At 60.4% G+C, this 27,655-nt stretch overlaps 1 protein-coding gene across 1 annotated transcript in view; it reads right to left on the bottom strand.

Moving 5' to 3' along the window:
* CASZ1 (castor zinc finger 1) overlaps window positions 1–27,655 on the bottom strand; it is a gene marked incomplete at its 3' end in the record, with an annotated part of 53,661 nt that overhangs the window by 15,610 nt on the left and 10,396 nt on the right. The window contains exons 3-8 of the mRNA XM_082832857.1: window positions 9,446–9,922; window positions 5,686–6,520; window positions 4,197–4,265; window positions 2,183–2,273; window positions 1,337–1,501; window positions 221–393 (exon numbers count right to left, since the gene is read on the bottom strand). Coding sequence (XP_082688983.1) covers window positions 221–393; window positions 1,337–1,501; window positions 2,183–2,273; window positions 4,197–4,265; window positions 5,686–6,520; window positions 9,446–9,922 — 1,810 coding nt within the window. The remainder of the gene's footprint in view (window positions 1–220; window positions 394–1,336; window positions 1,502–2,182; window positions 2,274–4,196; window positions 4,266–5,685; window positions 6,521–9,445; window positions 9,923–27,655) is intronic.

The raw sequence follows: 27,655 nt of genomic DNA, 5'->3' as shown, positions 1-27,655 counted from the left end.
GGGCCAGGGGGAGGCCCTGCCCTGCTCCCACGGTGGCCCTGGGAGGGATGGGCCTCTGGATGGAAGACCAGGCCAGAAACTAAGGCGGGGCCTCCGAGCAGCCCTCTGCTCCTGTTCCTACACCCCTGAGGAGGTGGGGCCCCGAGCCACCCACGGGCCTGGTGCCCTGCCTGCCGTCCCTCCCCGGGCCAGGAGGCCTCCCTGGCTGCCTCCCGCTCACCTGCAGTGGAAGTGCGTGGTCTTCTGCCCGTAGAACTGGCAGTCGGCCGTGCCGCAGTCCTCAGTGGCTCGGAAGCGCTGGAAGCCGTCGTTGATGAGCTGGGTGTTCTTCTTATGGAAGTTCTCGTGGGTCATCACGTCCGACGTGCTCGTGTACACCTTGTTACAGCCCACCTGCAGGGGCCAGAGTGGCAGTCAGGGGAGCTGAGGCCAGGCACCCTGGCGAAGTCAGAGCGGCTGTGCCGCTGGGCGCAGCTGAGCCTGCCCGGGGGAGCTTCGGCACCTGTAAACGTCTGACTGGGGGCACCGAGGTTAAGGTAGGATGACCCCTCAGGCCCCCAGGGCCTGGCCCGTGCTGGGCGTGAGTCGTCCTCATAGAGAGCCCGGGATACGTCCCCACACAGGCGTGGGAGTCCCATCCTGCAGGAGGTGGCTTGGGGGTCCCCCGTCTGTGGCTTTACCTCTAAAGCCCCCGGGGGTGAGCAGGGCTGGACCCTGGGGCCTGGCGGTCACCTGTAGGCCGGGGACTTGTTTGGCGAACAGTTTCTGGCACAGGGCCTTCCCTACCCCACCCTGGCTGGGCCAAGGCAGGCAACGTTGCCATATTGAGTAAAAACCAGTGGAATCTGAACACTCTTGAGGGCTGGACCGTGCCAGTGTCTGCACCATCTCAGAGCCCAGAGAGCGAGCCCCCCTCTCCTCCTGGCCCAGGTTGTTTCACGGAGGCCATAACAACCCCCTGACAAATACCGGGGGAGGCGCAGGGCTGCTATTTGCAAACGAAAGTCGCTCCCCCCCAGACCTGACACCTTGAAAAAGCCCAGACTCTGCGTGGCATTAAAACAAAGAATTAAACAAAAACCTCCTCAGGAACCATTTGCAATGCTGCTCTTGGTGTTAAAGGCTGAAAAATGTCGGTCTGTATAAACAGCTTGCTGAATTTCACCCGCACCAAGTATGGCCATGGGGAAGGCCCCACCCTGGCCCACCGGACACTGCCCAAGCCTGAGCCCCTGGGCCTCTCTCCTCTGGCCGTCCAGCCCTGGGAAGGGACAAAGGGAGGGGCCCTGCCGGAGGCAGGCCTGCCTCGGGGTGGGGGAGGGGGAGGGCGGGGCACCTGCATGCAGTGGTAGTGGGTGCTCTTCCCGTTGAGGTGGCAGCCGTGGTAGTAGACGCTGCAGTCGTCCAGTGGGCTGAAGCGCATGAAGCCGTGCTGCAGGGAGTTGTCCCGCTTCTTGTGCATGTTGTAGTGCCGGATCACGTCCTGCTTGCTCGTGAACCTCTGCCGGGAGAGGGCCTGGTGGGCAGGAGGCTGGGCCTGGCCCCAGGGCCCTCCGGTCTCCTTACAAATCATCCTGTTGGGTCGAGGCAGCCCAGGCTGCCCCAAGGCCAGCACCCTGGACTTTGGAGGGAACAGTTCCGAAGGTTCCAGAGCCACAGACCCTTCCCTGACCTCCCCGTAGTCTCCCCGTCAGCAGGCCCAGAAGCAGAGAAGATAAATCGGGCCAGGCCTCTCAGGGAGGAGCTCTGATAGGTGATACCTCGTTCTGTCTACTGCCACCTGTGGGCTCTGCCCAGCTGGGCTCCCTGGGGAGGCAGAGGCAGTGGCCTCATGCAGAACACCCACACCCACCTCCCGCCTCTCGCTCACCTGCTCTGCACCTGCCGGAGGGTGGCTTTGAACGTAAGGGCCGATCTGCCTGAACCTCAACACAACCATCTATAAAATGGGGCAGTGATACCAGCCTCTTAAGGACACTGGGAAGACTCGATTAGATAAGGTAGAAGCCCGTGGGCAGCAACCTGGGAACGAGAGCAGGCTGGGAGCTTTTCTGGGCTCTCTGCCTGCCCCAGTCAAATGCAGGTGGCCCAAGCAGCACCGAGTAACCTCGTCCTGCTTTCAAGACGCCCCTCCGCTGCTGTGCCAGCCCGCAGGAGCAGGACTGGTGCCCGTGGGACATACCTGGTAGTTGCACTCGGGGTCGAGGCAGTGGTAGTGCTCGCGGTACTGGTAGGCGCAGTGGATGTGGCCACAGTGCTGGCTGCCTGAGAACCTGCAGGGAAGAAGGGGTGGGCTCAGGCCTCTCTGGGTACCAGCTCCAGGGCCCTCGGCCTGAGCGGCTGAGCAGAGTCCGTGCCCCTGATCCAGGGAACTGCTGTTGCGGTTCAGGGGCCCTGGGTGGACGTGTGGAGGGGCAGAGGTGGTCTGCTGGGGTGAAGCAGCAGAGGCTGAGAAGGCTAGGGCGAGTGACGGGGCCGCTGGGAATCCCAGACCCACTGAGCTGCAGAGCCAGCCTTATCTGCCCCGGGAGGGAGTGCCAGGTGGGGCACAGAGGCCTGGCACCAAGATGGGAGGAGGAATTTAGGCCAAGCCAGAAGCCAGAGCAGGGTCAGGGGAAGAGCCCTGGGGTGGGATGGGATGGGATGGGACGCTGAAGGCATGAGCCCCCAAGGTGGCCCAGCTGCCGTTTCTGCAGGTGCTGCCCGCCCACCCCTGACTCAGTGCTGGGCCAGGTGCTGGGGACTCCAGCTGCGCCAGCCCAGGGCTCTGTTGCTAAGAGGTGTTAAAGGGCTCTCTCTGTTCTGGGCTTTCCTGACACTTGAAACAGTCCAAGAGTTATGAATTTTTAAAGTGCAGCATCTGTTTGGCTTCCCGTGGCAGGGAGCGCGCTCTCCGGCCAACTCTGCAGCCAGGAGCCCCGTGCTGCCTGGCCACCACCTGCCCTCCCAGAGTACCCCAGGCCTTCTCCAGGCCCCAACGCTGCCAGGGCGGGGGTCTCACAGCCTGGACGATGGCCACCGGGGACAGCGCCCCGTGACAACTGTGGACAAGGTGGTGGGCTCAGCCCGCCTGCCCCACTGTGCTGCGCGTGGTGTGGGGCTGCGGGAGGGAAGCCCCTCATGAGGGGAGAACCTCTTGCAAATAAATATTGAAGCTGCCAAAAGGGCCATCTGCTGAGGCACTAATAATAACGGTAATAATAATAATAAAGAGAGCAGAGCAAAGCTGAAAAGACAGGGAGGGACAGGGGAGGGAGACACAGAGCGACAGCAAAACTATGGGCGATCAACAGAAAGACGGCTGCCAGGGCACAGCCCCGGCCTTGTGCTGCATCCCCAGGGGCTGGGTGCCGGGGGCCTGAGTGGGGTGGGTGGGGGAATCTGAAGGTTCTTCACCTGCCAATCCCACTGCCTTAAGGATGTACAGGGGCAGGTCTGGAGTCAGGTGGTGAGGGGGAGCACACTGAGGCCACCTGCCCACATCCCTTCTCATCCCCAACCGTTCCACAGGGGCCTGCAACCCCGCCTGCCACCCCCCCCCCACCCGGCCCCAAGTGGAGCCTTTTAAAAAAATTTTTAAAAATTTATTTATTTATTCATTTATTGAATTTATTTATTTTTTGCTGTGTTGGGTCTTCGTTGCTGCACACGGGCTTTCTCTAGTTGTGGTGAGCGGGGGCTACTCTGTTGTGGTGCGCGAGCTTCTCATTGCGGTGGCTTCTCTTGTTGCGGAGCACGGGCTCTAGAGTGCAGGCTCAGTAGTTGTGGTGCGTGGGCTTAGTTGCTCCGCGGCATGTGGGATCTTCCAGGACCAGGGCTTGAACCCTTGCCCCCTGCATTGGCGGGCGGATTCTTAACCACTGCGCCACCAGGGAAGCCCACAGTGAGCTGTGGAGGGGGGGACCTGCACTCACCTGTGGCCAGGCCCTGCCTTAGGGCCCTTTCAGGTACCCCAGTCCTGCCTGGGGTACAAGCTGCTTAAGGGCATGTGGCCTGGACCACATCAAGGGGGCGGGGGCTCTGAGACGGGGCAGAGGGCAGGCCTGGGGAGGGTTTGGAAGCAGGAATGCATGGGGGCGGGGAGGCAGCAGGCACCTTGGTACTAGTGGTCACATGGACGTATGGTCCCATGGTCCCCAGGCATTCCTGCCCCCACCCACCTTCTCTCCATGGCAGTCTCCTCCCCAGGGGCCTACCTGGCAATATATTTCTGGTAAATGTTTACATCTTCAGTGACAGCTGGTTTATCTGTGGGCAATCCGTTCCTGGTGAGAGACACACAGGGCACAGCTGATTAGCAGACGAGGTGGCCTCATGCCCCAACAATCTGAAGGTTCTTCAGTGTCTGGGGGCAGCTCCCTGCCCTGGGGCCCTGGCCCTTCTCTGCTCACTGTGTAGTGTTCTGGGCGCTTCAGGTGGGACTGGAAAAGTCCTTAGGCAGAAAACTAGCACAGGTTCAATTAGCCCACCTTTGGCAAGGGCTGGGCCGTCTTCAGCTGGCAGGGCTGGAGGGCCCTACCTTGGGCGTGGATCTGACCTAGAGTCCAACAGCATAGGAAGCCTGGGAAGCTGGGGCCTGGCCGCCTTGCACACAGAGAGTCAGGATGCTGCTGGCTGAAGAGGGGTACCAGGTACCACGGGGGAGGGCGCCAGGGGAAAGTGCAGGAACAGCACCAAGCAAGTGTGGCTGGGTGGTCGGAAAGGCCTCCCCGACGCCGAGGGCAGCTCCCTAGATCTACCCCCAGGTTTCTGGACCCGCCTCCAGGAGGGATGGCTGAGGGGAAGGGTCTCACTCAGCCCCACACATTGATCCATCAGTTATTTTGCCATGGTCTAGGGCTTAGCGCTGGGTGTGCCCACCCCACCCCAGCCTCCTACCTTCTCTCGCTGCCTTCCCCATGGCGCAGGCTCTGAACCTGGGAGCCCTGGCCACCAGCCTGGAACCCCGAAACCCCAGCCCAGAGTAGGGCTTTCCCAGCCAACCATAAGCCGGCAACTGGCCCTCACGGTGGCAGGCAGAGAAAGCCTGTCATGGGCACATGGGGGTTACGGTACCCTGTGGCATGTGTGTTAGCAGATGAGCACGTGCACAGAAGTACAGGCAGACCCTGGAGATACTGCAGGTTCACTTCCAGACCACCGCCATAAAGTGAATATCGCAATAAAGCGAGTCACACGAATTTTTTTTGGTTTCCCAGAGCATAGAAAAGTTACGTTTACACTACACTGTAGTCTGTTAAGTGTGTAATAGCATTATGTCTGAAAAAGCAATGCATATGCCTTAAATAAAAAACGCTTTATTGCTAAAAACTGCTGACCGTCATCCGACAGTGCAGGGTTGCCACAAACCTTCAATCTGTAAAAATACGCAATATCTTCGAAGCGCAATAAAACAAGGTGTGCCTGTACCCGCTGTGAGAGCGTGTGTGCGCACAGCAAGATGTATATTGTGTGGGTGCATGAACTGAGCCTGAGCGATTATGTAGGCAGAGGAGCGTGTGCGTGTGTGTGTGTGCGTGCACGCGTGTGCGGAAGCATGTGTGTGAGAATCTGGGTGCACGGTGGATGTGCATAAGGTGTGGGTGTGTGTGTCCATAAGTGTGAGCTTCGGAGGCAGGAAGTGGGCCTCCGGGCCACTCCAGTCCCGGGTGCAAGGGCTGGCAGTGAGGGTGGTGCACGCCTTACTTGACAGTGGAGACGGTCCCCGTGGTGATGGAGTCTGTTTTGGAGAAGGTTGACTTCAGGTACTCGGGAGTGTTGAAAGGCAGGGAGGCAGGTGGCTCAGGGCCTGGCCCGGGGGCACTGGGAGCAGTGGGCACGCTGGCGAGGGGTGCAGGAGCCAGGCTGGGGGTGGGCGGAACCTTGGCGGGGCCCGGCTTCTGGATGGCCCGGACGTCGTACTTGGAGGGGCGCCCCACCTTGCCCGTCTTGAAGGCGATGGCCCCTCCCATGTCGGGGCTGCCCTCCCCGGGTTTGAAGAGGTGCAGGTACTTGACGTTCTCCAGGTCGTACTTAGACGGCTTCTTGTAGGCGCTCCCGTTCTGGGGCCGCAGGTTCTCACCCGTCTTCAGTTTCTGGATGAAGAAGTCGTACTTGGAGGCACGGGCCACCAGGCCCTGCATGGGGACACTGCTGTGTGAGGGCAGGGGCAGGATGGTGGCCTTGGTCTCCAGGTGCGCGGTGCTACTGGGCAGCCGCAGGCCAGGCAGGGAGCCCAGGGCCTCCTTGCTGGCCCGCCCCTCGGCTGTGGTACCGTGGGCCGGCCAGGACAGCTGCTCGCCGGCCTTGAGCTTGCGGATGTACTCCTCATACTTGGAGAACCGCGCCCGCTTGCTGAGGGCGTCCTCGGAGGCGGGCAGCGCGGAGGAGGTGGCCGCCTCTGGCGTGGAGCCCGCATGCAGCTTCTCGAAGCTGATCTTCCCGGCCAGCTCGTCCCTCGTGTTCTGGTCATCATAGCCAAACATGCCAAGGAACTCGGTCATGGTGGAGGCCGCGTAGTCCCGCAGCGAGGAGGCCTCTCCTATGGCAGGGAGGAGAGGGGCCGTCACCTCTGGGAGGGAGCAGGGTAGCCCAGGGACAGGACCTGCCCCCCCACCACCGCCGCCCTGCCCACAGAGGGAGGGGGCCGGCCTGGGGCAGGGTGGAGCGGGACATGATCTATGGACATTTGGCTCACTTGTTAGGTTTTACGACTCTTAAATTAATTTGTTTAAAAAAAAAGTAATTAATACTGGGGTAAAATAAAACGAGTTCATCAATGCCAGGAAAATCAATTTCCTAAATGTTCTGGCCGATGGCTTTTCAGTACATTAAACAAAGTTTCATAAATGTCTCCGCTCTCTTGCCTTGGCCTAATATGAAGGAGAAGTCATTTTACTGGAAGTAAGGCCAGATCCCAACCTGCCTCCCAGGGTGGGGGTGGGAATGGGGGCTGGGGACAGGTAGGGCTGTGAGCCAGGGGCTGGGCAGTCAGGAGGGACCCCAGGGGCTGAGGGAGCCACTGGGGATGGGGTCAGGGGTAGGCCTGGCTGAGCCTGCCTGGAGGACCCTCCCTGGCCCCCACAAATGGACACACAGGCCCCTTATCCCTGGGAGGATGAGAGGCTCGCCCCAAGCCTCCTCAGGACCTGTCCTGTTGGCCCTTCCCGGCCCCCCAGGCTGCTGTTGGCCCCAGACGACAGGGCCGACGGGCAGAGAGCCTGCGGATGTGTTCACTCAGACTCCCTCAGGGCCCGCCCACCCCAGCCAAGACTTATGACGTAGAGAGTCCTTCAAACCTCCCTGCCACCTTCTGGTCACTTGTGCTCACGCACGAGGGTGGGCCACCGAGGAGAGTCAAGGCCGTAGAGGCAGTGGCTGAGTCTGGCCCATCTATCGCCCCACTGTGTCCACAGTGGGGCACACGGAGAATCCCCCGAAGCAACCTCCCCACAGGGACACGCACGCACGCGTGCACACTCAGGCTCGCAGCCCTAGCGACCTTCCCCGCCCACACACACACGTGTGCACACAAACCACTCCGAACTCCACAGTCACCTCCCCAAGAGGAGTCTCAGGATGGGAGGGGCAAGACGACCCTGTTCTGCCTGGCGCTGTTCACTGGAGACAAACTCCTTCCACACACAACCTTCCTCCACAATAGGCCTGCGACTCCCCAGCACACGCACTCCTGCACAGAACACTCGCTGAACACCGACCATGTGCTACACCCTGAATCAGGAGTGGGTGCACACAGGTGGGTGTCCTCTCCACTCATGTCTGAGCCTGCACACCCAGGCACACAGAGCGGCAGGACCCCAGGCTGGGGGTCCTAAAAGCACGGCCAGGGGAAGGCGTGGCCAAAGCAGGGGTGGGAGGACCAGGACCCAGCAGGGCAGCCGAGGAGGGCTTTCCTCCCAACCACACCTGGAAGTGGTCTGAGAGCGGGGCTGGGCTCTGGCACAAGAGAGAAGCTAGCAGCATGTAGAAAGAGCCTCTGAGCTCCTGGGAGGACAGGCAGGAGGGTAGTCCTGCGGGGACCGGGACGCGCCAGGTGCGGAGACAGGACAGTCACGGGCAGCACCTGGCACACAAGGTGGGCAGAGCGACTCAAGGAACCGACGGACAGCTGTTCCTCTGGGCGGGGTGGCCGGTGGGCTGCTGTCCTGACCTCAAGCTACTTGGGGCTGGGGACCCAGTCTGGGAGGAGTGGGCCCTGGCTGCTAGATTCAGTGGCTCAGGGACCAGGGAAAGGGGCTAAAAATAGCTGGAGGCAGCTGAGCCCTCACTATATATGGCAGAGAAACAGAAGGCTCTGAAGGGCAGGCGGCTTAGAGCAGGGAGGGGGCCAGGCAGGGGTCCCAGGGGCAGCCCAGAGGCCTGCATTCCCAAGCCCATGGTGGGCAGCCTGGGCTCCGGCTGCCTGGCTCCAGTGCCCGGGCTGAGCAGGCCGCCCTGGGTGTCACCCTGCAGTCCCACTGGGCCTCAAACCCGAGGGGCGAGGCCTGCAGCCACGAGGCCACTGGCAGTTCTAGCCCTGCCTCCTGCCATCCTAGCTCTCTGCTCCCCCGGGAGGTGCTGGGGCGCTGAAGGGACAGTGGCCCTTGTCCCTGTCCCTCCCCTTTCCTCAGGCCCAGCGCAATCACCTTGCGTCTGGGAACGGCAAGGGCTTTTCCTATCAGAGGAAACTGAAGGTCACACTTTTCCTCATTGATCTTGCAATGTTTGTTAATTACTCTGTCACTGATGTGGCGAAGGATAATTAAACAGCTCTGTTTATATCTTATATGCATAATTATGTGGCTGCGCAGGGCTCCCCGCGTGGGGAGGAGATGCGCCCCTCGCTTCAGGGGAAGGGGATCGGGAAGCGGGCAGGGAAGGCTCGGGACACCAGGCACAGCCTGGGAATGAGGCTGGGGAGCTGAAAAAAGACCCCAGGCCCAGAGTTCCCGTCCTAGCGGAGACACCCTCCCTCCCCAGAGCAGAAGGAGCTCCTCATCTAAGGCCAAGCAGGCACCAGAAAGGCCAGCTCTTAGCCATCTCGTGGGAGAGACGTCAGCCAGGGGACCGCGTCTGGGGCAGGTGGGTGTAACGGGATGTGCCGGCTGGGTGTCGCTCCCCACATGTATGTCCAGGTATTGCGCCCCCCAATAGGCTCCCCCCTACGCAGGTGCGTGTGGACAGTCGTCTACCCACACGCCGTCCGTCCATCCGTCCCTCCATCCATCCGTCAGCCTGTCCACCAGTCCATCCGTCCATCCACTGCTTCCTGAAGACCCACTGTGTGTTCGGCAGCCCACCCCAGCCCGGCTCACACATCTGGGAAGCTGCCTTCTCAGGCCCTTCCCTCCTCACCCCTGCTGCCCCCGAGGGAAGAGGGCACGCTCTGTGGACACACACACCACTCCTTCCCCGCGGGGCCGCCCTCCTCGTGGGGTTATGTCCCGTCCGGGGCTTAGACACCCACCTGAAGCCTGCTTGGCACTGGGGCCACTATCATCCTTGGAGGCTGCCCCGTCCGGGTCCTTCTCCTCCACGACGCCGCCACCCTTGGGGGGCTCCTCGCCGTGGTCTTCCTCGTCGCTGCAGCCCTGGGGCTGCACCATGTAGACGCCCTCGGGCGGCAGCTCCAGACCCTCCCGGGCAGTCCGCCCCAGCACGGGCGTGGGTGCCGGCTCCTCGCTGTATTCCCCGTTCACCCACTTCTCGATCACCGCCCGCCTCTTGTCCTCTTCGCTGCGGGGGGCCCGGGCCACCCCCGCCTCAGGGCCACTGCGCACTTTGTCCCGGGGCCGCAGTGGGCTGTCCTCGGCCTCCGCTCCCTTCTCCACCACCACCTGGCGGCTCAGCTTGGCGCAGATGGCGTTGAGCTTCAGGCCGCCTTTGCGTTTGGCCGCCATCGCGGGCTTGCCTGCAGGCGGGTCGGGGCACCGGGAGCCTTCAGCTGCAGGGATGGAGGAGAAGGGTCAGAGGCGTGTGTGCCAGGCCCGGCCACCCACCTCGACAGCCGGGGCGGACGCCCTGCCCCCGCATCCCCCAAGCCAGAGGTCTCTCTCTCCCCAGTGACAGTTCCACCGCCCCGTCCCAAGGCCAGGGTGTATTTGTCCCCTCACTAGACCGTGAGCTCTATCCTCAGAGCCTGGCGCATACTAGGGGGTTCAGGAATATTCTGTAAACGAGCAAACGAATGAATGAACGAATGACTCTTTAAACGCAAGGGGCAGTCTTCTTCCCAGCACCTGGCTTCTGGAAGCATTTCCTCCCCTTGTTTGGCCCCAGGAGGCAGGACAGACATGCCACAGGACCTGGCTCCGCCTTCTCTGCCTTGGCCAGCTCCTGCTGCCCTGGAAGGCCTGGCTGGCCCCACGAGGCCCACTTTCCAGCCCTGAGAAGCTGGGACAGGTTGGGATTCCTCAGAACCCCAGCAGGAAGCCCAGAGGCTACAGTTACGGGGCCTAATCCCTCAACACGACAGCCCGACGCAACTGGCCGGGAACTGTTAACTAGGCTGCCCCAGCGCTAGCCACCTCCCTCACGGCTGCTGAGCGGGGGCGCCCAGGGTCCTGGGGGTAAATGGCAAGACCGCTAACCATACAGCCTGGGACCCGCCACAAAGGCCAACAGAAGTGGACACACCTCCACCTGTTTATTTGTATACCCTGTCTGTCCACCCATCCACGCAGTGAGCTCCTACTGTGCGCCAGACCCCGAGGTGGTCCCAGGGGCGGGCGGCGGCCATGGCAGACAGTCATGGCTTACACTCCCTCTGTGTGCACAGGGAGCCCCACTGAATGCTCTCAAGGCAGGGCTCCTCCGTGCGGCCCTCAATAGAGAGGTGGGCATGGCCGAGTCTCCACACAGGTCAGAAGGCTGAGCAAGGGGACTCTGCTCCCAGATCTATGGTCAGAAGGGGCTTCACTATAATGGATCGAGACCCTAAAAACCCACACGCCTGGAACGCACCGAGAGGCTTACTCAGACGGGGACGGCCACGCCTGTGCCAGGACCTCATCTACAAGCAGACTTGGCTTGTACACACAGATGGCTGCCCCCCGATATGGACGATGCCCAGCTGCCCCTGACCCTTGACTCGAAGCCAGCTGCCCAGGGATCCCAGCCCAGCCCAGCCCAGCTCCCCCAGTCCTGCAGCCCTGGCTCTGCCGGGCCCCACTCTCACCCCTAGCTGGATGCCCACGCTACCCATGTTTGTCCGCATCTCCAAGTCTGTGCTGCCCACACCCAAAACTCCAAGCATCATCATGGGTTCCTTCTCAAAGCTCAGCGATGGGGCCCCTCATCGTGCCATCCCACCCGGCCTCAGGGCCAGCCGCCAGGCTCCGTGACACCGAGTTTCCTCCAGCAGGCCTATGGGGAGCTGGCCTCACCTGGCCCCCTTTGTCCCCGGCCCTGGTGGAGAAGGGAAGGGTGGGAGTGGGGAGCCTGCTCTATTTTTACCGGGAGGTAAGTAGCCAAGTGTGTATGGCAGACGGCAAATGAATCTATAAATATTTATCCCAAGGAAGAGGGAAGCAGAAGCTCCCAGGGCTGCACTTGCTGCTGGTGACACCCCCTCCCTGGGCCCCCACCCATCCTGGAGCCTCCTGGCACTTGGGCCCACCCAGCCCCGCCCACCCGCTCCTGATCTCGGCTGTGTGCCTGCCTCAGTCCCTCACGGGCCCCCGCCAGCTGCGATGCAGCTGTGCACCCAGGGCCCACCCCCCGCCCGCAGGCCCCTTTGCTCCGCCCATGCCCCCTACACCTGCCCTCCAGCTGCTGCTCTGCCCCAGCCCACCTGCCTTCCAGATGTTGCCCTCCCTCTGACTCTACTGCTGGTCCCAGGGGTGGCGGTGGAGAAGGGGTGTGGGCCTGGGGTGCAGGGCAGGAGGCAGAAGCAGGCCTTACTCCAAAGTGCAGATGCGTGTGAGTCTGGGGCTGCGAGCTGGGGTGTGTGTGTAAGAGCTGAGGTCCAAGGTGCCTGCCCGCCCGTCTTCCGGCCCACCCTGTGGGGCCTTCTCCCCTCCCCCTCCATCAGGGCCCTGGGACCTGCAGACTACCCCCCTCGTGGTCTGACCCCAGGCTCCCGTCCATGTAAACATTCCCTTGACTTTCTTCCCTAAAATATAAACGCCGTGGCCAGGCCTCAATGGGAGGAAGCCATCCGTCCCCGGCCCTGTCACTGCCCCTTTCATCTCCTTCCCGCCACCAGCCTGCCCGCTGCTCTATTTACACTGGACACTTCCTCTGGGAACAATACTGCCCAGGAGGCAGGCTTGGGCCGGAGGGTGGGAAGGCGCGGGGGCTGCCGTACTGCTCACCCAGGGCCAGGCTCCAGAGAGGAGGCGAGGGGCGGGGCGGCTGCAGGGATCCCAGCCAGGCCTGGGGAGAGGAGTGGGTCAGTATCTGCACGCAGGCAGCCAGCCCAGGGCTCCCCCAGCCTCCTGCCTTGGGCACCAGTGATGCCGGATGGGCCAGGGCGAGCCCTGGGAGGTGGCACAGCACCATGGTATGGCCTGGCTTTTGGGGTCAGACAGTCGTGAGTTCACGGCCTGGCTCCGGCCCCTCGCTAGCCCTGGGCCCTGGTCGAGCTTTCTCCCCGTGAAAAGGGCTGCAGGACTCTAAGATGAGAGAGGGTGCTTGTCTGTGCCAAGCACAGGGCCTGACAGTCAAGGACCTGGGGAAGGGCAGCTGAGCCCTGGGAGGGGACAAACAGGCAAGTGCGGTGCCACATCTGAGCACGAGACCCCTAGACCAGGAAACCACACCTGGCCCAGAAGAGGCGGAGGGGACAGGAGAGGCTGGAGGGCTGGGCCGCGGGCAGGCTGCCTACTCAGCAACAAATGGCCCTTCGCCGGCTCCCACAGTCTGAGCCTCCCCTCCCAGGGCTCCAAACGCAACAAGCCCCCAGCAGGCAGGCAGCTCTGTCTCCAAGCTGAGTGGGTCCTGCTCAGGGTGGAGAAAGGGAGGGGCGAGAACTGGACTGTCCCTGCACCTGTTGGACGCTGGCTCACGACCTCTCACTATGATCCCGTGAGGCAGGTACTGTTGTCGTCCCATTTGACAGAGGAGGAGACTGATCCTGGAGCCGTGAAGACACTCCAGAGCCCGAGCTCATGAAGGTCAGGGCTCAGCAAGGTGCGGGGCCGCCACCATGTCCCCACAAAGGCTCCAGGAAGTCCCAGGCCTCCCTGCCCACCTCCTCCTCACCCTCACTGCCGGTTCCCATAACACGGAGCCCCCTAAAGTGTTAACTGTGATGGGTAAAATGGTGCAGCAGATTGCTACAATAAATAATTTACTGATATTTATAAATATGTAAATCAGCCAGCTTCAGAAATCGAATGAAGGGAGGGCCTCGGGAGAAGGGCCCGCTATGGCAGGAATCTCATCACTCCCTCCAAAGGCTGGGGAAGGCCGGGGCTCCTGCCAGTTCCAAGGGAGGGGGTGGGGGGGATCCTGTAGCTGCACCTGGGCCCCTCATCCCTGATCCCTGGGGACTACGGGGGTGGCTGGAACAGCCACTTCCTCGCCTGGTCAGGGCCAGGTCCTCCCCTGCCCTGGGCAGCCCAGGCTCAAGGAGACCAGAGGCTCCAGTGCCCACTGCCCACGGCTGGGTACCTCAGAGTCACTTGTCCTGCCTTGGGGGTGGGGGTTAGTCCCCAGGGGCTGGGCAGGCCTGGCAGCCCCTCCCCACCAGTGAGTAATGTGTTTTGGGGCCGGGCGGACTGTCAGCTACCAGGCTCCGGGTGCTTTATGGGCTCTGCCTGGTGGCTCTGAACTCCCTGGTAGGAAATAAAGTTCTCCCTGCGTGTCCCTTCTAAACATTTCACTCAGTGGAAACGGTGTTTAATGAAAATGAGGACATATTTCTTCCTAAGGATGCAGTGTCCCCTTTGGGCAGCCTAATGCCCGCTGTATATCAAGAAGTGGTGAGGCAGGGGCCAGGCACCCGTCCCCTCGGGTTGGGGTGGTCTGGGCCCTCCTGCCTGCTGCCAGGCGGCTCGGGGGCCGTGGGCACCGCTGGGTCACTCTGGTGGCCGCCCTGGCCCACACTGCCTAGAGCAACGTGGCAGCTGGCACCCTCTGAACACCCTTTAAACAGCTGAGCTGTTTAAAGTTGCCCAGTGCTGGGCAACTCAGAGCATCGCCTCAGTGGTCCCCCAGCATCCCCGTACGGCCGCTGTCCTATCCCTGTTTCCGGGTGAGAAAGCAGAGCTCACAGAGGTTGTCAACGGTCACGGTCACCCAGAGGGTGTGCCAGAGCCGGACTCCCGCTGGGCTCCGATGTCTCACCATCTGAGACCCCACACATGCCTCCCACAGCCTCCCAGCGAGGGTGGCAGCAATGTTGGAGCTTCCCTGCAGCCCCTAAGAACTTGAACCTGACAGGCCACAAGCCCCAGTGCTGGGGTGCTGCGCCTGTGTTCAGGCTCTGGGCTGAATCCTGAGGATATGAAATGAGCAGGCAGACGGTCCCGGTTCCTGCCATGACGGACTGTTCAGTTTAGACGAGGGGGCAGACGTTCAAGTCATTACAAGCGTGATCACTGTGGTGAAAAGTCTCGGTGCCACGGGAGCAGCGAGTCTGGGAAGCAAGGAAGGGTTCCTAGAGGCAGCTGCTCCGGCCGCTCCCACGAGCTCCCTCAGGGCCCTCCCCTCCCCCTCCACACAGCCCATCTCCACCTTAACAGCTCCCACCCCATCTCCCCAGCCAGGACCTGTCCCCGAGGAGAAGGGTGTCCTTCCCTCTTGGGCCCAAGCCCATGCCTGGTTTTTGCAGGTGGGAGGAGTGGCCACTGCCCCTCAGGGCTCTCAGCTGGGTCCCCTGGTCCCCAACAGCTCCAAGTCGGGAAGCGGGGGGCCCAGCCGCTGGGGGCCCTCCTCGCCCCACTTTGTTTATTTATTTATTATGATTTTTTAGTCCAGTTAAAAGGTTTACTATCCAGACGCGTCTAAGTGGCCTCACTTAGCGTAAGTAACTCTATAAATCAGAGGAACTGTTAGCATCCACCGCACAGGCTGGCCATCAATCTCCCCCAGGTCACAGCCAAACAGGAAGGGGAGAAAAGAAGAGTTACCGCCCCGGGGAGATTTAAAACACACACGCACACGCACACACAGACCGTGCGCACGCACACACGCTCGGGCGTCTCTGTATTTGTACAATCATATTATACTCACACGTGCACACGAAGAGCGGCCCGGAAACCGGCTGTGCTGTGTGTGTCATGATAACAACGCACAAATGTGGCTCCTGCAGCCTGAAGGGGACACAGCCTGAGGGAGGGGTGAACCCCCGGGGCCGGGCTCTCCGTGCCTGAGCTGCCCTGCCCAGACAAGCAGCTCTGGAGGGTGGCAAGGGGGCTCTGCAGGGTCCCCTCCCCTTCTGTGGCCCCTGCCTCTGCCAAACCCCAAGGGACCAGGCTTTCCCCTTTCGTGTGCCGGGGGGCAGGGAGGTGGAGCCCAAGGACGGGGCAGGGAGGCTGTCAGCTGCAGGCCGCTGACAGGTCCTCGCCCGCCATGCCCAAGGCTGGGCACACCCCAGACACACAGCACAGGACTCCAGTAGGGCAGCGCCGTCCAGAGGAGCAACCGGCTGTGTGCAGAGCCCTGGAGGTGCCCAGGCAAGGCGACCTTTCCGCAGCGGCCTCAGGAATGCCTCACCTTCTCTTCGAGTGGGTGTGGTTGGACGCACACAGAGCTTGGACACAGGCTCTCACCCCGTCCCCAGAGAGGCCCTGGTCCTAGAAGGCCCCACTAGGAACTGCGGTGGAGAGGCCACTCCTGGGTGCCCCTCGGCCTCTCCTGGCATCCCCCTGGGGGTCCCCAAGGCCAGGCCAGGCAGCCCGAGGGTGGCAGACCTGCCCAGGCCCACCTCCTCTCCTGCCTCGCCCCGAGGCCTCCCCGGCTCACCCGCCCGCCTGCCCACTGCATCTCCCCATGAACTCTATTTCTCTTTCCTCTCTGAAAACAACTGAGCTGTAAATACTGTTTAACCTTCTCCCCCCCCTCCCCCCCACCCCCTCCCCTCTGCACTATAAAAACACAAATATGCCATAACTCAGCCGGCCGGCCGCCCAGCCTCCAACATGCCCTGCGCCCGGGCCTCTCAGGAAGGTCATTACAAACGACTTTCCGATTCACTGCTCCTGAAATAATTTTGTGTATTAAAACCTGAATCTGCACTTTCTGGGGCCGAAAGCCTCGCTTAATTATGGCGGGTGTCCTTGGGACGGACAGTGATCCTTCACTCGCCAGCCGCGCTCCAACCCTCCGCCCGCCAGCCCGCCCCCCTCCCTGGGCCCAATCTGTTTTCAAAGTGTGTCTGTCCTTTATTAAATTGTTTTCTTTTCCACATTATCAGTTGCCATGGAGACCTCATCTCTCGGATTATTTGAATTTCATTATATCTATTGATTTGGGAGCATTTCATCTTTTTTATTGTTTTTCTGTCAATTTTCAAAACGAATAACCATCTAATTTGCGTCAGTGCTGATTATGTTTGTCCCTCAATAGAGGTCGGCAGCTGCGCTGGGGAAACAAATCAATGAAAAACCATCATAAAACTCCCCACTCCAGTCTCCAGGATGTGTGGGTGACATTCCACGCCTGCGAGAGACACACTCATCAGCTCCAAGTTCGGCTACGGTGGCGGCAGCTCCGCTCCACGTCCGCCTCCTCTGGCCTTAATATTTAATTCCGCGATTTGGGCCATTATTAGTGGTGCTTTTATTAGTGCGTGTGCATGTGAGTGTTCGGTGGTGGGCCGGCTGTTTCACTAATTTGTGGGTGAGGCAGGGAAACCCCGGAGGAGGGCAGGGCGGACGGTGTTGGGGGTGTAGTGGGAAGCAGAGGAAAGGGGGGACACCCTGGGGAGCAGATGGGGCGCAGGACCGGGAGGTCCGCAATGAGGGGCTGGAAAAGGGGGGACACAGCAGGGGGACTGAGCGAAGGGGAGGAAAAGAGGGAATTCAGATTGCTCACTTTGTTGGTTTTTTTTTTAATAATTTATGCAATTTTAAGCATTTATGTATAAATTTTTTAATAAGCCACCCTGGAGCAGGATGGCCATTAACATCCCAACGTCCTTCTGTCCAATGGGCTGGCGGAGAGGATCAATTTCTGAGAGTACTTTCCCTTTTTTATGACATGATAAAATGCTTTTAAAGCAACTTACACAAATACGGAAAATTTTTTTTCTTTTTTCCCCCGTCCCCTCTCCCATCCCCTAACAGCCTTCTTATCCACCAGGGAGGGGGGTGTGCGCGCACGCACACTTGTGCTCCCGCTCTCTCTCCTTCGGGGGAGGGGGCTGGAGGGGAGGCTGGCCGGCAGAGAGCCCCAGTTCTAACTGGAACTGGCCGCCTGTCCTTCTAACAAGGGCATAAACTTTCATTACCCATGCACGCAGTCAAAGACAATTTAGGGAAACGCACTGCTCGGAAAAGGAAAACCTCAGCGATTCGTGGCCCACGCTGCCGCTGCCATCTGGGGGGCTGCTGCCGTCTCCAGCGTGAGGGAGCGGGACCCTGAACCTCTGGCCCTGCCCGGAAGGAGGCGCGGAGGGGCCCTCGTGGGATGCAGCCAAAGAGGGAGAGGAGGGACCAGACGGAGCCCTGGGAGCACCCGGCCTTGGGCAGGGGCCAGGCCCCCTGGGTCGTGCTCTCCCCCGACACCCCTTCGCTAACCCCAGACAGGCGTGGGCCCTTGAGGGCAAGCACAGGACTCGTCATTTCTGCCACCCAGTGCTCTCGCGGAGCAGCAGCTCAGCTCTGTGGATGGATGGTCAGACAGAGGGACCAAATGAAGATGAAGTAGGAAACTGGGCCCAGATGGCCTGGGGTCCGTGCAGGAGACCCACAGGTGCTGGGGAAAGGCTCCCTCTCCAGGGGTCACCTGCCTTGCAAGTGGGTCTGGGGCAGGAGTACCTCTGGGTGTAAAGGATCGGGGGCACCAGAGTGAGAGGGGGTGGCCTGGCCACCATCACCCCAACCCTGGACTCGAGCCCCTACCGCCCTGAGACGGAGCCAAGCCCTTGTGAGGAAGAGGGTCCGTGCCCAGACTTGGGGACAATCCTTATTTCCATGTCCCCTTCACCTCGTACACCCTCCTCCTGAGAGGGCTGGGGGGGTGGGTAGGTGGAGGGGCCTGAGGGGTGAGCCCTGTCCCAGGGCTGAGGGGGATGACCCTGGTTCCCAGGTGGGCCCTTCCCTGCCACTACGGGACAGCGTCCGGCCCGCTGAGACCACGCCTGGGCGGCTGGACTTCGGCAGCTTCCAAATAAGACAAACTGACATTAGGAACTTGGCCGCCCTCTAAAAAACCTCCCACTTTAAGCCAGTCACATCCCTGCCCCGGACATCGGTGTGCTCACCTGAGATGCGGGGCTGTTGAAAGGAGGACACGGGGTGACATGTCTGGCCCAGAGCCGTGCAGCATGGTGCCTGCCACCACATTGGATGGGGACTGTGGACAGGGTCCCCGCCTCGGTAGCAGGAAGCGCTGGTCCAGCCCTGCACAGCCCTGCCTTCGTCCAGGGATCTGGGGACCCTCAGCATCCTCCTGCTTCCCCACCTGCCACAAAGCCCTGCTTTCTCCTTGGGCCCTCCCACCCTGGAGCCCCCGAGCCTCTCTCACCCTGGAGCCACCCTGGAGCCTCTCCCCGAGCCTGAATGTGGGCAGTCCAGGTGTCCTAGACGCTCAGCGGCAGCAGCACGGGAGCACCCAGGTAAGACCAGGCCACCCCTAGCCCTCGTGGGACGCAAGCGGAACAGAGCTGCGCGCACCCTCCTCCTCTTTAGTGCGCAGCCCCCCCCCCCCAACTGTCATTAAAATAACAAGTTTCTGTTACAATCTAAACATTCCCACATCGCATAAAGGGTTATATTACACCCGAGTCACTCCCGGGCCCGTGTTTGCACAGAAAAGCTCACGGCAGGTCCCCCCTCCTGACGAAGTGACTTATTAAAGTTTAAACAGTAATTAACAGAACAATAAAAATAAAGGGATGTTTGGGGAGTCATAGCGCACACAGGGTTTTTGGCAGTGCCAGCAGTTTTTCAGTGCCCTGCGCTGGCAGCAAAATGCGACTGAGAAGCCAGGGGGCACGGAGGACCGGGCCAGCGTTGGGTCGGGGAGACTCCAGGCCTAGAGGGTGAGAAACTGAGGGCAGACGGGAAGGAGGGGATGAGGTCCGGGAAGCCCTTCTGGAGTCTGTACGGGGCCACCAGCCCCACTGGGATCCGGGGTAGCAGGGTGGGCACGGTGGAAGCAGGAGAGGAGGTCTGACACTGGCAGGAAACCCGCCGAGCCAGGTTGCGGAGGCTCTGCAATGCCAGCGTCTAGCGTGGCCCCAGGCACTTTCTGGGAGCCCAGTGCCCTGGTCACATCCAGCCAACTCCGGCATGGACCTGACTGGGGGAGGCATTGGGTACCCAGGCACCATGGGCATCACTAGACCCTGCGGTTAATGGTTCCTGGGCCTGGACCCCAGCCACTCCGGGCTTCTCTCCCAGTGGGGCAAGCACCTCTCCCTGCTCCCGTGGCCGGGGCAGTGCAGTGTACACCCCTGAGAACTCTCCTCAAGCCACTGGCCCCTACTAATAAGCGTGAGTTAGGACTCAGGGGACAACACTGCCCCTCTAGCCTCTGGGAGGGGGAGAGCAGATGGCCCAACAAATGCTGGTCCCCACCTGAAGCGGGGAAGCACCTGGCTCCCTAGGCCAAGGTGGGCCCCACTGGTGGAGTCCTCCTTTGCAGAGGTCCACAGGGAGCCGAGCCCGGGGGGCTGGCCTAAGGCCAGAATGCCCTGCAACTAGCAGGCCAGGCCACTCATCCTTCGCCTCTCCTGTTCTCCCTGCACAAGTTCTACCCAGAGGCTCAGACACCTGGACTGGGTGTGGGGGGGTGGGGAAGGGTGGGGGGAGGCAGGGAGGAGCCTCGGGGGAAGGAGGGGCTCCACCTGGACGAGGCCAGTGCGCTCAGTACATTTCCCTCAAAGCCTTGGGGGCTAGAGAAGAAGGGACAGCAGGAATGCTTAGTGGAAAAACAATGCACGTGTTTTATCTCACGCCAGCCAGGTGATGGGCACCAAGGTACCGCCGGGCTGGCCTTAGACTTACAGCTCCCCAAGCTGCCCTCTCACTTCTTCCTTCTCCCAGACTCCCTGGGCCCCAGCTGTCATAGGCTACGTTGGTGGGGTGCTCTCCCAGGGCCGTCCTCTGACCTTGCAATCCAGAAGCCATGGCCAGCCTTGCTGCCCTCGCCTGCCCTTCCTCTCCAAGGAGAGCCTCTGTAAAATCAGTGTTCTGTCCTCACCACAGAACATTAGTTCTCAAAAGTGTTTTTTCAGTATAGCATCCCCAACTCAGGTTCTCCCAAGTAGGGCAGAGCAAAGGGTGTGACACAGGGACACCGCGAGGACCATGCCGGTGCCCTCCACCTTCCTCTTGGCCTTCTCCCATCTCTCTCAGTGCCAACCTGCCCGGGCCTGCCTGGGGATCCTAGTTCTGCCGTAGCCTCCCTCTACCCTGGTGCCTGCCGTTGGCAGCCTGGCCCCGTGTCAAGTCCAGAAGCCAGCCCCTGGCCCAGGCAAGCAGCCCCACCAGATCCCTGGCACAGGTTCCCCTGCTCTTTCCTCCACATCACAGCTGCAGGGGCTGACGTGAGCAGCTGCAAGCCACGCGTGGAGGTGAGACGCTGGGCTGAGGCCAGAGGCTCTCTCTAACCTTGTGTCTCCTAGGATCTGGTTCCTGGGCAGCTGGTGGGCACAGAGGGCAGGAACTCGCTTTGGCTGGGCCTCCATGGTGCCCGCCCATGCCACTGCCTCTCAGCAAGGCCCCTGCAGGCACAGCCGGCCAGGGGAGCACAAGGCCCCAAGGACCTGGGATCTGGGCACAAACTTTGCTTCAAAGACGTAGAGAAGAGCCAGCAGCTTTCCTTCCCCTCTTTTCCAGGCAGAGCTCTTTGGGGCTCCAGCCCCTGCCCCAAGATAAGGGACCCTTGGTGAGGGGAGGGTAGAGGGTCAGGCGGAGAGAGCTCAGGAAGGGGGCAAGCGATGCTTCCCAGGCACCAGCTGCTCTGCTCGGGAGCCAGGCTGCGAAGGGGAACGACAGGAGCTGCAACGCCCTCGCCAGAGGAGGCTGACTGAGCCGCACGGTGCCCAAGGTTGGGGGGGTGGGCAGGGAAGGTGTGCTGGGGGTTGGGAGAAGGACTGGTGGAAGGCGGGGCCCCAAGGAGGGCAGGAGGGGACGGAGGCCTTCTAACTGGTATGCTCTAAGGTGGGCAAACTGGGAGCAGGCTGCTCATCCTAATCTGCTGTTTCCAGAACCCCCAACTTCTCCCCTACCCCCATGGCACGGCAAGGAGCTCTGGCTGGACAAGGAGCTCCTGCGGGTGGCAGCTGTCAGGGTGGTGGCTGTCCTAGATCCGTGCAGAACTTTAGAGCCGGAAGGGGTTTGAGGCCCGAGAGGTTGAGAGGCTTGTTGAAAGCCCAGGTCACTCACACGTCAGGACCAAGCAAATCCAGAGGCCCATTTCCTGACCAGCAGATCAAATTGCTCCACGTCTGTGTCTTAAAAGGGAATTTTCTGTGACCTTGGAGACTGCTCCAGGGCCCATCAGCCCCAAACACCCCATGGATTCCCTGCTGGAGAGGCCTCAAGCCCCACATTTGCCCACCTGGGCAAGGACCCCAAATAGTTCTGAACCAGCACCCCGAGGGTGCAGGGCCTGGGATTCAGGCTCCTCAACTCTCCCAGGGAAGCACAAGTGGCATCTGGCTCTATGACCTGGCTTACCCCCGGAAATGAGTAGGACACGTGCGGGGCTGACCATGTGGGAGGGAGAGCCTGGGCACATGGAGGGCGCTCTGGGCACATGGAGGGCGCTCCGGTGTTGGCGGGGGGGACTTCCTCTTTCAGGGACTGAGACCCCCAGAACTTGGGAGCTGTGCCCTGAAGGGAAGACAGGGCAAGCGCTATTCTGGGATTAGAGGAAGGGCCTGGGAGAGGCAGGCCCCGGGCAGGTAAGCACAGTCTCCAGGAGCCCCAGGAAAGAAGGCGGGGATGGCAGCAGGTGGCAGAGAGGTGCCATGGATGACACTGCTACCCCACCCTCCCTACAGCCCATCTCCACAATCCCCTTGCTGAGGCCAATGACGATGACATGAGGGGCCTAATTTAGGAGTATTTTTAAAACTGTGGCCCTGGTGGAGGGGTTTAGCAGTTGTCAGCCATCTGGAGTAAGGAATTACTGTCACCTCCCTGATCCTATAGTCCCTAAACCCAAAGCTGGCTACGGCTCAAGGGGGGAGGCAGCAGGTGGGTGGGGGACGGGGCCCATTCCAGGGCGGGGCTTCCCACAGGCCAGGAAGCACCTTCCCTCACCCTCAGAGGGGGCCTGAGCCTGGGGGAAGGGGGCCGGAGAGCCCCGTGTCCTCTGTGCCCACGCGGGCTCTCCCACCCGCTCACGCACGCTCACTCCCTGGGCCATGCTGGCTCGCGCAGGGGCCGTCAGGTAAATTAGATCTGAAAGCTGACAATTTCTGACCATATTTCCTTGATTATTTCAAACAAATGCACAGCAGCCGCTGTAAGGAGATTAAAGTGACATAAACGTCCCGAGTGGGAGGGGGGAGGGCAGAGGATTCAGGTCACCCCCATCCGTCCCCCGCCTGACAGACGCTATATCGCTATCCAATCCAATAAAAAATCCCCCCCTTTTGCTTTAATTAATTTTACAGCTAGCTTGCTTAATTACTTTCAATCAAAATCCTCCTGCCATCGCAAAATTAGAGATGGTTGAGCTCCATTAGCCTAAATTCTTCATTTCCATATAGAAAAGAGGCTGTCTGCATAGCCAGCCTGGGCCCCTGGCAGGACAGACGCCCATGTGCCCGCCCGCTGCCAGCCAGCCCACTCCTGGCTTCCGCTCCACGGCTATCTCTGGCCTGTGCATTTCCCCTCATTCTCCTCCATCCTTGCTCCTTGGGCTGAAAGAGGTGAGGTCTAGAAGGGGTACACTCCTCCGCTGCCCCCAACTCTTCCCCTGATTCATGCAGGGACTGCAGAGCTGGGCTGGACTGCCAGGGTTGGGTTGCCCCTGGCAAAAGGAGGGACGATCCTGGGATCCTGCTACCCTGCTAAGGGGCCTCTGCTGCTCCCAACCCAGGGCAGACAGTTCTCCTGGGCTCTCTGCCTCATCCCTCCTCACGAGGCAGAGCTCCCAGCAGAGCAGGACCAATTCTAGCCTTGGACTTAGGCCCAGTAGGTAAAGACCCCTGGAACCAACATCATCCAGGGTCACCTCTCTGCTGTTTCCTGGCTAAGGCCCTGCTCACTATCAGAGCGACTCCAGGGCCAGCTGTCTCCATGGTGCTAACAGGCAACATGGCGGCCCCCACAGACTCCCGTGTTCTCCAGGGGGCCCCATGTGGGCCCCTGCTCATCCTCCCGTATCCCCGGTTCCCAGCCTGCAACAGCTGCTCTGCTCCTCCCCCCCAGCCTGGGCCGGGTGGGCGGCAGGCCTGGGCTCCGTCCACATCCTGTGCCTGCACCAGCTCCCTTCTCTCCCTCCGCCTCCTCCTCACAGCCCCCAACCTCAACTCCGGAAGCTCCACTTCAGGTTTTCCAGGCTACAGCCCTGAGTGTCACCACAGGGTCCAGCCCAACCTGGGCTCCAGCTGATTAAGGATCTGCAACAGGATGTAAGGATTACAGTAAAACCTGGCTCCGGATCTACAGGGGCAGAGGGCCAAGTCCGGGCTCTGGGACTCCCCTCGCCTCCCCTTTCGGCACGCCCCCTCCCTCTGAGATGCTGAGGGCCAAGAAAGCCTGGGCCTCTGGGCCCTTCGCGGGATCCTGGCTGGACGCTGGGAATTGGATGACAAGGGGTAGCATGTGGGACTCAGGCCAAATCTGGCAGGAAGGCAGGACTGGGATGGGGTGGGGAAGGGGATTTATGGCTGAAACCTGCCCTAGACCCTCTATGGGGACAGGAAGCCAACCTGGTCCTCCCTCTCAGGGGACCCGCATGGAGGTGGGGTGTCCTGGGTCTGACTCCGGAAGCTCTCAGTGAGGCCCTTCCAGGGAGCAGGCTTTAGGGCTGCCCCATCGCTATGGCTGAAGGATTCTGGGCTTGGGTGAGGTAGCTGAACCTGGACCTGAACCTGGAGCCAGTCTTCCTGGACACCAGGGACCCACGGTCAGTCTGCAGGCTCCTCGCGGCTCTTGCGCTAAGGGTTATTTAACCCAAGTCCTCCTCTTCCTGGGTCAGTTGAGTTTCTCAAATACATCCCAAGTACCTTATGGGCACTGTCTCCGCTGGCCCTAGGGATCCAGAGAGAACGGTTTCAGGTATCAGGGAGCTCAGATTCTGATGGGGAAGACACAGCAGCTCCAAAGCATTCCCCACGCCACTGAGGGCACAGAGGGGAGGCCAACTGTGAGTTCCAGGAAGGCTTCCTGGTGTCCAGGCCCAGGCTCTGCCTGGGAGGCCAGCAGGTGCAGAAGGAAAGGGGGGCGGCTCCGCTGGGCTCCTGTTCCTCCAGCCACTCTTCCCTCCACGCAGGGCTGCATCCTCTCTCCTGCCCTCTCTTCCGTGAGTCCTCAGCAGAGTAGGCTAGGGAGCCCAGGAAAGGCAGGAGCAGCCCCAGGCCTCGGGGGCACTTACACACTTCCTGGTCACTCTCCCTCCCCCTGGGGCAGAGCTGAGCTGACTTCTGGCTCTGCCCCTGATGCACCATGCCTGGCACAGACAGCCGAGTTGGTAGAGGGTGGCTGGCAGAGCAAGTTCCGGGTCAGCTGCCCAGAGCTCGAAGGGGCACAGCCACAGTGGGGTGGTGAGGTTCCCCCCATCTCCGGCCTGCCAGCCAGCACCTGTGGCGCGGGAGCACCTGCCTCTCGCCCCACTCACTCCTTCAACTCGGGGAAACACTCCTTCGACTTGGGCCTGGCTACCCCTCCTCCTATGCATCCCTCAGGGGTCCCGGTTGAAATTTTACTTCTTCTGGGAAGCCCTGCAACCTGCAGGGCCCCCTTCCTCTGCCCTCTCATCACACCCTGCTCCCTTAGATAGCACTTCTGTAATATAACTTGGTTAATGACCCCTCTATTTAGCTAAACGGCAAGATCTGCGGGAGGGGACCGCTGTTTTAGCACAGCGCCTGACCCAATAAATATTTACTGAACGGATACAGAAAACTGAGTGCTTCTCAAGTTCATAAGGGGTAGAGCTGGGATTGGGGGTGTGGCCTGACTTCTCTACCAAGCCCTGTGGAGCTCCAGGACCTTTCCTATCTGCGAGGGTAGGACTGGGTGGGACTGAGTCTGAAACCCCTTCTCTTGGGTCTTTGGCCCTCTTGGGCCTCAGGCTCACCTCCAAATGCCCTTCGCAGGGCTCTGCCTGGAGAACAAAAGAGGCCCCAGTTGTTCCCACATTTCTCTGGGAGAGGAACAACTGTTGCCGGCCAGGCCCTTGCTGAATAAATCCAGCAACTGTTTGTAGTACAGTGCAATTCTCTCCCGCTACTCCTGTCTCTGTCCCAAAAAAGGAGAAAAGGAAATTGAAAAAAAGATGGGGGGAAAATCCCATCCCAAGCCCCACGATCTCCCTTCCCCCCACTATCAAGTCCGTCTGAAAATGTTAACACACAGAGGGCACGGGGACAGCCACCTGCCATTGCAGACAACTGGGACAGCCGCAGCAGAGGGTGAGGCTGTGAGATCAGGACCCAAAAAAAGGAGGTGAGGGAGTGAAGGATGGGGGAAGGGGCACGGGGCAACAGGAAAGATCAAAGAAAACGGAGAGGCTTGGAGGGCAGTGAATGCCCAGCCCAGCAGTCAGGGAAAGGGCCCTGAGGACGAGTGGAGGGAGAGGCCAGAGACCTGCAGAGACACCCAGAGCCAGAGGGCCCAGGAAGGCTCCAGGAGGCCAGGCTGGATGGGGAGGCAGGAGGTTTCTGTGGGAGCAGCAGGTACAGTGAGGGGAGGCGAGGGAGGGGAAGAGAAGTTGACTGGGTAAGAGGGAGAGAGGTCTATTAAAAACCTCTCAGTGCATAACACAAAATGTCAGGGTTTATAGCTTCATTCTTGGCATTGCCGGGACTGAGAACCCTGCACAGAAATGTCACCGCTTGTCATGTTTAATCACCTGCTGTTTGTTAACACCTTCCCTGCAAGGAGCCTGGTCTCAATCTGCCCCTGGGCCCCCAAGGGACCCGGAAACAGAAAACATCCCCATCTCCTTCTTGGTCCCGCCTCCGGGGCTCAAGGGAGGAGCTCCATTTGCCATCCATCTGAAGGTCTCCCAGGAGCCCCAAAGTGACCCTTCCTATCAGGCAGGCCAAGGAAAGGGACCCATATGGTCCTAGCAAGGGGCTAGGACCTCTGGCCCGGGATGGTATGTTTCAAGTGGCCAGAGCCAGGGTGCTCCCAGGCTGACTACCTTTCTCGTGCTCCTTCCACCTGCCTTTCTAGGGCTGCCTGTCCTTTCTGTCTAATCCACTCCTGTCCCCCCACCTTGGGTGGAAGAGAAGATAAATAAAGGAGGGCCCGCTCAGAATCCCTGCAGCCTGCAATTCACCGATCTGTCTGCTTGGACAGCAACTGTCACATAACATCTAACATTCAAAGCCACCGTCCTTCCCGTTACAACCCTGGATCACACCATCTGTGGTTCTGGCTTGGCTCTCTCGGAGCACGCTTTGCTAGGTTGTTTAGACTAGGAATTCTAAGTCCTACTGCCCCATAATTCCTCCCTCTGGGGTGGGAGGGTGGAGTAGGCCACTCAAGCAGCACGTGTCTTCCCAAGAACACCTGGCTGTTCCCCACCCCTGAAAGCACGGTGTGGTTAACACCAGGCAAAGGGCGGGTCCTCTCTCAGATGACACCTACACAAACTCAACACAGCCCCCAGACGCAAACCCCATGCAGGGACAGCTAGCTGTCTGCAGAGCAGCAAGTTGATCCTGTACAGTTCCCGAGGTAGCCCCGTTACTTCTAGAAGCAGTGAGGGCCAGTGGTGAGCTGAGCTGCAAGGGTCTCCCGATCTTTCCTTCCAACAAAATCCATGCTTACACAGAAACATATCTGACAAACACGCATCCCAGGAGAATGCCCGTTCATTCAGACTTTCTTCCTGAAGAACGCTTTGTCCAGTCCATTCATTCCCATTTCTACAGAAACAAGTCAGAATGTTTTTCAACTCCCCTTTGCTACTTCCCTGCAAACAGGCGGGAGCACCCCTTTCTCAGGAGGTAGGCAATAATGAACGCTTTTAGAGGAGGCGCCCTCCAAAAAGTTCAAAATGCATTTGCATCAACAATTGCCTTTTACCTCGCAGGGAAGGCCCGGGGATGCGTCCACGTGTTACAGCTGGGATGTAGGTGGAGCCCAGAGATGGGGATGTGGGCCAGGCAGCACAGTCAATAACCAGGGCTGCAAGTGGCCTCCACTCCACGCTGCCACTGGAACGGTCCTTGGGGAAGCCCTACTCTGGGTCTGTCTCCCTGCATTTGGGAACAAATCCCTAAGTGTCTCTGGGCCTCCTGTTTCCCCACTGGTGAAACGGGACAACTCCCTGTGTCTTTCTCCGAGGGAATTGATGAGAAGAAATGGATAGTAGGTGTGGTGTGCCTGGAGTCTCTTGGAAGGAGGGCACTGGGTGAACTCACGGGGTTTCT

This window comes from Leucopleurus acutus, assembly GCF_964270905.1.
Source record: "Leucopleurus acutus genome assembly, chromosome: 2".
NCBI lineage: Eukaryota > Metazoa > Chordata > Mammalia > Artiodactyla > Delphinidae > Leucopleurus > Leucopleurus acutus.
Note: the sequence above shows the minus strand (reverse complement) of the source record. Positions and strands in the feature narration are given on the sequence as shown.